Here is a 9,730-nt window from a genome sequence, read left to right as displayed (position 1 = left end):
CATTTATATTTTATATCAAAATGTATTAATAACGTAATTATTAATTTATAACTTGTTATTCATAGTATACTGTTTGCTTGTGACAAATCACCAATTATGTTCAATTTCTCAACGAGTTTCCAAGGAGAATCCAGAGGCAAAGGAAAAAAAGCAGAATGGCGATTATTCAACGCCAAGGACTTTCAATCTCTGATGTATCCTTGCATCATTTTGTGTCGTATCTTTGGAATATTTCCATATAAAATCAATGATACGAGTTTTAAAATTTCAAAACCACACTTCATTCTGATGATTGTCATGGTCTGCTCTTGTAGCCTTTATTCATTGATAACGCTGTACAATTCTTCCATTTTTGAAAAAATTGATATGGTAATTTTACCCCAGACTCTTGTGCATAACTGTGTCTTAGTGATTGGCATTTTCATAATAATCGTCACCGTTATTCTAACGGTTCCACGAATGCGCTTGCTTCAGACTATAATGAAGATTTCTTCAAGATTGCCCTTGGAATCATATGAGAAGTTATCTAAACTGATCCACGCTAAAGATATCATTGGTTTCTTTTATTCAGTTTACATTATATTAATGCTCATATTCGCATTGCCAATGCATCACTTGTTTGAAATATACTTCATTGTAGTGATATTTCAAATGGATATGATGTACATGAATTGTGTTTGTGTATTAAAAGCATGTTTTATAAGAATCAACGACAATCTGATAAGCATGAGAAGATTTATTGCAAATAATGAGTCAAGCGTCCATAGATTGAATTATCACAATCATAGAAATCCGTTTCTGATCATGGAACTCAAGGCTTTAAAAATACAACATTTGACGATCAGTGATACAGTACAGACATTAAACGTAATCTTCAGTTTACAGCTTCTTGCTACAGTAGCCATGACCTTCTTTACCATCACTATCTGTTTATATTACTACATACTAGCATCGAAATTTTTTTTAGTGAACAAGAATTTTTTTGAGATAGTATTATCTCATATGTATTTTCTACTATACATTGCATACTTTCTTATAAGAGTACTGTTGATTGTATGGGCCTGCGAAACAGGTAAACATCAAGCTCAACAAATTGGCACTTCTATTCATGATGTATTTAATGTGACCACCGATGAGAAAATCAAAGATGAGGTAGTATATTGGAATATCAAATTTTTACATTTTTTAAAAAATGTATCAAGTATCTTATGTATCCAATCTTTAATAAACCAAATTATATTCGTAATTATATTTTTGAATTTTATGTTTGACAATTTTGTGATTGCAGTTACAAATATTTTCTTTACAAATACTTCATTGCGACAATACATTTTCTGCGAAAGGTTTTTCTATAGACGCGAAGCTGCTCGCTGCGGTGAGTAATATGTCGTACGCTTTTATTAATTAACAATTGTAATTAAAATTAACAGGATGTGCATTTTTTCTTTTCTTAAATTTGTTTACAGATAGCGAGTAACGTTAGCGTATACGTAACAATATTATTTCAATTTAGAAATATATCAGATTCTTGCGTATTAGGAAAGACGGCAAACAATACAAGAGAAATTTAATTAAAAGAAAATATATAACAAAAAAACAAACGAGTTTGTAAATATTAAAAACAATTGATTTTTATGTATTAAATTTTATTTATTTATATCGATGTGAGTAATAATCGCTTAATATTTTCTATTTATACACATACATGTACATATACATGTAAATACAAAGATGTTAATAGAAATCTTGTTTTAAATTTATATGAATACTGAATCGAACATAAAATCATAATGATAACAATCTTTAATAAAAAAAAATTTAATATTCCATTTGCTTAAGTATACTGTATAATAAATTGTTCTTCATAAAGAAAATAGAGAAAAAGCGAGAAAAATTTCGAATTGGACAATCATCATTAATAGATTTCCACATTTAGTGCAATATTACGTAGTCCATGTACAATATTCTACTGTATGTGCGCAAATAATATATTAGTTGTATATTAAGACAATTTCACATAAGTGCTTTTAGCACCATGGTTACTTCATAACTAACAAATGTCTTTTCCAGTATTCTGCTTCACGTAATCCAATTGACAGTTTTCAACTGAAGCTCATTGTGAGTGTATATAATACGAAAATCCACGGCACATTTTACACACTTGATACAAAGAGACAACTTATACATTATGCATAGAAAAATATTTGCGTTTATATCAGTACTACAGTGTATAACATTAATAACATTTAAGATATGTATTATGATATAGATGGTTAAGGATCCTAGAAATTACTGTTAATCGTGCTTGGTTTGAAAAATCCAAGGCAAAATGTGGAAAAGATGGTGGCTGTTACATGCTACGGACTTTCAATCCTTAATGTATCCTTGTTTCACTATTGGTCGCATTCTCGGAATGTTTCCCTACAAAATTAACGCTTCGACTTTCGACGCTTCAAAACCGTGGTACATCTTATCAACCATAGTTATTTGCATTTATGGCACTTATAACATAACACTCATTCACGCTCTTATTTATAAAGTTAATTTGGGAGACATGACCAAAAATCTTGAGGCTATCTTTTACTATGCGTGTAGTGGTTTCATCATGATTGTTACGCATATCTTGAGCGTTGCGCGAATGCGCTTGCTACAGACTATTTTGAAGATCTCTTCGAAATTACCCTCAAAGTCGTATGAAAAGCTGTCCAGGTTTATTCATGCTAAGGATATCTTGGGTACCATATTTGTGATCTTGCAAATGTGTATATATATTCCTAAAATAGAGGAGTTTAATTTTTTGAGTGTTCTGGCCAGAGTATTCGCAGCATATTGCAACCTGCTTGTATTTCAGACAAATATGTTATATATAAATTGTGTTTATGTATTAAAGGCTTGTTTCAAGAATATTAATGATAATCTGATGCATATACAAAGGCTTATGGTAAATGATACAAGACCATTATGTGTCTCCATATTGATGGGCAATATAAAGGGAATTTTGCTAATAGAACTTAAGGCCCTGAAAAAGCAACATCTGATGCTTAGTAACGCAGTGCAAATGATGAACATAGTCTTCAGTTTACAACTTCTTGCTACTATAGTTATGATCTTTTCTATTACGACTTTTGAATTGTACTTTTATATAGTGCGCTGGCAAGATGGCATACTCATTATTAGTTTTAATAATCCGTTTTTTGACAAATTTTTAATAACCATGATACATCACTTTACACAAATGATACTACTTGTATGGATCTGCGAGACCGGAAAGAATCAAGCTCAACAGATTCGTATCATTATTCACGATCTACTTAACAACACTAATGATAAACAAACCAAAGATGAGGTAATAAAGGTTGTAATTTCACTTGTATATATAATTTATTTATATATTTTTCTGATAATGTATTTACATCAATTTTTTAATATCAAATTTGCCGATTATAATTGCGTTTTTCATCATTCTTGCATTTATTAATTTGACATCTAACTTTGCAGTTACATCTGTTTTCTTTACAATTATTGCATTGTAACAATACTTTTTCGGCAAAAGGTTTCAATATAGATGCAACGCTTTTCGCTGCTGTAAGTAATGAAATTATTTAGTTTAATTAATAATCCATATTTTTTATACTTTTTATTATTGATTTCAGTTTATGGGTGCCATCTCGACATATACGTTGATATTGATACAATTCTTGATTACGTCACATTCTTGCGACAAAAAGTCAATAATTAATAAGTAATCCAATTATATACAATAAAAGAGATAATCAAAGAATAGAATACGATTTATTTATATATTTATGTACTTCCTTACATAAGAAGAAAATATTATATAAATGAAGCTTCAAAAATTTTTATTATTTTCATATTATGAAAATAATATGTTATATCATATTCAGAAGAAAAGAAGTCTGTTTAATTTTTTTAATGCAGTTCTTCTGTATGTATAATGCTTGATATCTTTGCGAGATTAAATTTAATACTTTTCGAATTTTATATCAAGTTATCTTTGATTCAGAATAAATCAACAACTGTATTAATTCTTCATATAAATTGACATTTGTACGATTAAGTAAATAAAAATGCAATATACTAAATTAAGAATAAATTATCATTAATAATTGTAATGTGATAATTATGTTAGCTATTTTGCACTTCTCTAAACAGAATGTAAAAGTAATATAAAAAGAATGAAATAAAATGTTTCATAAATTTATACTGATTATAAAAGATAAACAATAGTAGAGTGATAAGTTATGTAACTGTTGCTGGATTTTGTAATTGAAATTCAAAGTGAGGAGTTACAAAGTCACGTATGCGAAGTGAAAAATGTATGAAGAAGGTTATAAAAATTGAAAATTGTAAGAAAAAAAGAAAACTTTACAAAAAAATGACGAAGGCTTCATTAAGCACTACAAGATCTAAAGAATTTTTAAAGCTTACTATTATCTCAGATTATGATATCAGAATCGAGAAAACAACACAAATTCTTGTAATAAGAATTGTATATAAATAGAAGAAACATGTTTCAATAAAATAACACTTTACAATCAATTGATTTAGAAAATGTATTAAAAATTTTCGAAGAGAAGTTAAATCACACACTCATTTCTAAATAATATTAATTTGAGAATATATCACAGCTGTGACCTTAGTTCATTTCATCTTTGGTTATGCATAATTAATTTTTACATAATTTTTTATTAATTAACAAAACAATAAAAGAATTTCCGATATATTTTACAAGTTGGTTCTATCAATTATAAGCTTTATCGAGACATACAATATTTCCATATTAAAATATTTTGGAAAAATTTTTTATTATGTATTATCTCTAACGTCACGTCAATTTGAGATAGTAACAGTAAAAGAATAGGAACTTCAATAAATTAAAAATAAAAAAATTTTTTTTACAGAGAGAAAAGTTCTAATAAATACTAATAATGTTAACTTCAATCTTAAAAAAATATCTTCCTATTTACTTATAAATTGTTTGATAAACAATCAATAACTACATCCTTTACATATTTATAAACTGTTTACGTATTTATAAATTTCGTTATAATTATTTATCAAAATAATAAAGTATATACATTTCTGAATAATATCAAATCATATAATCATGTAAATAAATAATTTATTTTTATTTTGCTTAACTTATCTATGTTCTTATATATATCATCTTTTATCAAAGATAATATAAATATATTTAAATTGGATTAAATATTTAACTTCTAAAAATAGATCATACGACATATTGCCTATACTGTTAGCAAAATGAGCTTTATATATTAATATAATAATTCGTTTAAGTTTTTCAACGACGTAACGCAATTAGCTCAACATTATAATAACATCGATTGCACATCTGATAATATACTTCTTTATTTTTATTGATTTTCTGGATAGAAGAGCTATAACGATTGATATTAGTTTAGTAATACAAATATAAACAAACTTATATGATTATTATTTAAATTGTATATATTTTTTTTCATTAATAAAACTTTTAATTGTTACAAGTAACTTTTCATTTTAAAGCAGTTTATATACCCATATACTATTTTATTGTGATATAATAAAATACCTTATATATGGAATGTTGAAAAATATGGACTCTGAAAATAGATAGTTATTAGCAAATAAGTAATTATAATAAAAGCATTTTTAAAAGCGATTCTCATGATAATGTCGTTTGCTGTTTCATGTATGCACTTATTACTCGCGAGCCGTACATCGCATCAATTACATAATTTACATATTATTCCCTTATAAAGAAATTAAAATTGCTGATCGAATACTGATCGAAAGATGCCATGGTTACATTATGTCAAACAAAGTATCTTTTTAATTTGACGTAGAATCTCACGTGATCTCATCACGTGATTTTTCGGAATCTCACCCACCAGTAGCATGTGATGAAGAGACCACGTGAGATCACGTGATGGAATTACGTGAGATTCCATACCACAAAGAAGGGAGAATTATGCCCACGAATTACCAATTATATTTGTAGTTTTGGACTTAGATTCGTCGAGTCAACATTGACAACGAGAATTTTATATCAATTTACGTATGTAGAAGAACAAAAGTAGCGAAAAGATTGTGTTATATTAAATTAAAAAAGAAGCTTTATTGTCACATTCACATTTATACCAAAATGTATTAATAACGTAATTATTAATTTATAAATTGTTGTTCGTAGTATAATATATCGTTTGCTTGTGACAAATTACCGATTATGTTCAATTTGTCATCGAGTTTTCAAGGAGGAACCAGAAGAAAAGAAAGAAAAACAGAATGGCGAATGTTCCACGCCAAGGACTTCCGATCCCTGATGCATCCTTGCTTTACTTTGTGCCGTATCTGTGGAATATTTCCGTATAAAATCAATGCTACGAGTTTTGAAATTTCAAAACCATACCTCATTCTGTTGATTGTCACTATCTGCTCTTGCTGCCTTTGTTCATTGATAATGCAGCAAAATTTCTTTATTTCCGATGATTATATGATAATTGTACTTTACAATCTTATGCGTATCTGTACCTTAGTGTTTGGCAATTTCATAATAATCGTCACGTTCATTCTAACGGTTCCACGAATGAGCTTGCTTCAGACTATAATGAAGATTTCTTCAAGATTGCCCTTGGAATCATATGAGAAGTTATCTAAACTGATCCACGCTAAAGATATCATTGGTTTCTTTTATTCAGTTTACATCATATTAACGCTTATTATATTCAAATCGCCAATAAATCGTTTGTTAGAAATATACATCATTATAGCGATATTTCAGATGGATATGCTGTACATGAATTGTGTTTGTGTATTAAAAGCATGTTTTACAAGCATCAATGACAATCTGATTAGTATGAGAATTTTCATTGCAAATAATGAGTCAAGCGTTCATAGATTGAATTATCACAACCATAGAAATCCGTTTCTGATTATGGAACTTAAGGCTTTAAAAAAGCAACATTTGACGATCAGTGATGCAGTACAGATGTTAAACATAGTCTTCAGTTTACAGCTTCTTGGTTCAGTAGCCATAATTTTATTTACCATCACTATCTGTATATACTTACACATATTAGTAATATATCATGTAGTGAACACGAATTTTTTGATAATTGTATTATATCACGCGCTTTTTCTACTGTACTTGGGATACTTTTTCATAAAAATACTATTGATAGTATGGGCCTGCGAGACGGGTAGAGCTCAAGCTCAACAAATCAGCATTTCCATTCATGATATATTTAACGTTACCACCGATGAGAAAATCAAAGATGAGGTATACTGAAATATCAAATTTTTACATTTCTTTTAAATTGTATTAGAGTATCTCGTATACCTAATTTTTGTTAAACCAAATTGTATTCATAATTATATTTTTCAATCTTAAATTTAACGGTTTGATTGCAGTTACAAATATTTTCTTTACAACTACTTCATTGTGATAATACATTTTCTGCAAAATGTTTTACTATAGACGCGAAGCTTCTTGCTGCGGTGAGTAATATATTACACGCTTTTGTTAATTAACAATTGTAAATAGTAATTAAAATTAACAAAATGTGCACTCCTTTTCTTAATTTTGCTTTTAGATAGTAAGTAGCGTCAGCGTGTACCTATTAATAATACTTCAATTCATGAATATATCACATTCTTGCGTGGAAAAGACAGCAAACAGTACAGGAAAAATCAGTTTCATTTCAATCAGTAATTGAAAAAAGATATATAATAAAGTAAAGATGTGATTTTATATGAAGAATTGATATTTATATATTAAATTTTATTTATTTATGCTGATGTGAATAGTGATCGTTTAACTTTTTCCATTTATATACATATATGTATATATTTATAAAGGTACAAAAATGTTAATAAAAATCTTGTGTAAAATTTATATGAACATTGAATATAAAATAAAATTTTAATGATAAAAATCATTAATAATAAGAACAAAAATTTTGATGTTCCATTTGCTTAAATATACTGTATAATAAATTGTTTTTCATAAAGAAAATAGAAAGAAAGTAAGAGAAAATTTTAAATTAGACAATCATCATTAATAGATTTCCACATTTGGTGCAATATTACGCAGTCCATGTACAATATTCTACTGTATGTGCGCAAATAATATATTAGTTGTATATTAAGACAAGTTCATATAAGTGCTTTTAGCACCACGGTTACTTTATAACTAACAAATGTCTTTTTCAGTATTCTGCTTCACGTAATACTGTTGACAGTTTTAAACTGAAACTCATCGCAAGTATACATATGTAAGACGAAAAGCCCACGTCACATTCTAAACACCTGATACAAACAGATTAACTTATACATTACGCATAGAAAAACATTTGTATTATTGTAATATTAATATTATAGTGCATAACATTAATAATACTAAGATATGTATTATGATATAGTCGGTTAATATCCTAGAAATTTCTGTTAATCGTACTTGATTTGAAAAACCCAAGAATATATCAAAGACAAAATATGGAAAAGATGGTGGCTGTTACATGCCACGGACTTTCAATCCTTAATCCTTGTTTCACTATTGGTCGCATTCTCAGAATGTTTCCCTACAAAATCAATGCTTCAACTTTTGAGACTTCAAAACTGTATTACATCAACATGTAGTTATCTACATTTGCGTTTATGACATAACGCTCATTCACACTCTTATTTATAAAGTTAATTTGGGAGACATGACCAAAAATCTTGAGGCTATCTTTTACTATGCGTGTAGTGGTTTCATCATGATTGTTACGCATATCTTGAGCGTTGCGCGAATGCGCTTGCTACAGACTATTTTGAAGATCTCTTCGAAATTACCCTCAAAGTCGTATGAAAAGCTGTCCAGGTTTATTCATGCTAAGGATATCTTGGGTACCATATTTGTGATCTTGCAAATGTGTATATATATTCCTAAAATAGAGGAGTTTAATTTTTTGAGTGTTCTGGCCAGAGTATTCGCAGCATATTGCAACCTGCTTGTATTTCAGACAAATATGTTATATATAAATTGTGTTTATGTATTAAAGGCTTGTTTCAAGAATATTAATGATAATCTGATGCATATACAAAGGCTTATGGTAAATGATACAAGACCATTATGTGTCTCCATATTGATGGGCAATATAAAGGGAATTTTGCTAATAGAACTTAAGGCCCTGAAAAAGCAACATCTGATGCTTAGTAACGCAGTGCAAATGATGAACATAGTCTTCAGTTTACAACTTCTTGCTACTATAGTTATGATCTTTTCTATTACGACTTTTGAATTGTACTTTTATATAGTGCGCTGGCAAGATGGCATACTCATTATTAGTTTTAATAATCCGTTTTTTGACAAATTTTTAATGACCATAACACATCACTTTATACAAATGATGCTACTTGTATGGATCTGCGAGACCGGAAAGAATCAAGCTCAAAAGATTCGTACCACTATTCACGATCTACTTAACAACACCAGCGATAAACAAATCAAAGACGAGGTAATTAGATTGTAATTTTATTTGTATATATTTAATTTTTTTATGTAGAATTTATTTTTCTAGAAATGTATTTACGTCAATGTATTTACGTCAATGTATGTTGTTAAACATTATATTTTCCGAGTTATTATAACGCAAGAATAAAGATGTAAAATTACGTTTATCAATTTTATATCTTCATTCTTGCGTTTATTACTTTAAAATCTAACATT

General features: G+C 28.2%; 4 protein-coding genes across 4 annotated transcripts in view; all 4 read left to right on the top strand.

The window, feature by feature from the left end:
* Positions 1 to 1,571, top strand: part of LOC108753954 — a 3,467-nt gene extending 1,896 nt beyond the window's left edge. The window contains exons 2-5 of the mRNA XM_018495950.1: positions 66 to 194; positions 1,041 to 1,152; positions 1,289 to 1,375; positions 1,467 to 1,571. Coding sequence (XP_018351452.1) covers positions 66 to 194; positions 1,041 to 1,152; positions 1,289 to 1,375; positions 1,467 to 1,571 — 433 coding nt within the window. The remainder of the gene's footprint in view (positions 1 to 65; positions 195 to 1,040; positions 1,153 to 1,288; positions 1,376 to 1,466) is intronic.
* Positions 1,572 to 2,610: 1,039 nt separating this feature from the next.
* On the top strand, positions 2,611 to 3,746 carry LOC108753953 (putative gustatory receptor 28b). The gene is made up of 4 exons (XM_018495949.1): positions 2,611 to 2,735; positions 2,891 to 3,346; positions 3,499 to 3,585; positions 3,654 to 3,746. Exons 1-4 carry the CDS (start codon positions 2,694 to 2,696, stop codon positions 3,744 to 3,746), a joined length of 678 nt encoding a protein of 225 aa, XP_018351451.1. The 5' UTR covers positions 2,611 to 2,693.
* A 2,501-nt stretch (positions 3,747 to 6,247) lies between these two features.
* On the top strand, positions 6,248 to 7,736 carry LOC108753952. The gene is made up of 3 exons (XM_018495948.1): positions 6,248 to 7,300; positions 7,432 to 7,518; positions 7,614 to 7,736. The coding sequence occupies exons 1-3, from the start codon at positions 6,248 to 6,250 to the stop codon at positions 7,734 to 7,736; spliced, it is 1,263 nt and encodes a 420-aa protein (XP_018351450.1).
* Positions 7,737 to 8,845: 1,109 nt separating this feature from the next.
* Positions 8,846 to 9,730, top strand: part of LOC108753951 (putative gustatory receptor 28b) — a 1,249-nt gene continuing 364 nt past the window's right edge. The window contains exons 1-2 of the mRNA XM_018495946.1: positions 8,846 to 8,907; positions 9,063 to 9,518. Of these exons, the coding sequence (XP_018351448.1) occupies positions 8,866 to 8,907; positions 9,063 to 9,518 (498 nt within the window). The 5' untranslated portion in view covers positions 8,846 to 8,865. The remainder of the gene's footprint in view (positions 8,908 to 9,062; positions 9,519 to 9,730) is intronic.

This window comes from Trachymyrmex septentrionalis, unplaced genomic scaffold (assembly GCF_001594115.1).
Source record: "Trachymyrmex septentrionalis isolate Tsep2-gDNA-1 unplaced genomic scaffold, Tsep1.0 scaffold74, whole genome shotgun sequence".
Classification (NCBI taxonomy): domain Eukaryota; kingdom Metazoa; phylum Arthropoda; class Insecta; order Hymenoptera; family Formicidae; genus Trachymyrmex; species Trachymyrmex septentrionalis.
The sequence above is the reverse complement of the archived record's forward strand: the minus strand, read 5'-3'. Positions and strand labels throughout refer to the sequence as shown.

What these genes read in the sequence shown, in the direction of transcription:
- LOC108753953 (XM_018495949.1), top strand. Translation starts at nt 2,694, where the DNA reads ATGAAAAGCTGTCCAGGTTTATTCATGCTAAGGATATCTTGG. An exon ending in TCATGCTAAGGATATCTTGG is followed by an intron (nt 2,736 to 2,890) that starts GTACCATATTTG and finishes TATGTATTAAAG; the next exon opens with GCTTGTTTCAAGAATATTAA. An exon ending in ATAAACAAACCAAAGATGAG is followed by an intron (nt 3,347 to 3,498) that starts GTAATAAAGGTT and finishes CTAACTTTGCAG; the next exon opens with TTACATCTGTTTTCTTTACA.
- LOC108753952 (XM_018495948.1), top strand. Translation starts at nt 6,248, where the DNA reads ATGTTCAATTTGTCATCGAGTTTTCAAGGAGGAACCAGAAGAAAAGAA. An exon ending in ATGAGAAAATCAAAGATGAG is followed by an intron (nt 7,301 to 7,431) that starts GTATACTGAAAT and finishes GTTTGATTGCAG; the next exon opens with TTACAAATATTTTCTTTACA. An exon ending in ACGCGAAGCTTCTTGCTGCG is followed by an intron (nt 7,519 to 7,613) that starts GTGAGTAATATA and finishes TTTTGCTTTTAG; the next exon opens with ATAGTAAGTAGCGTCAGCGT.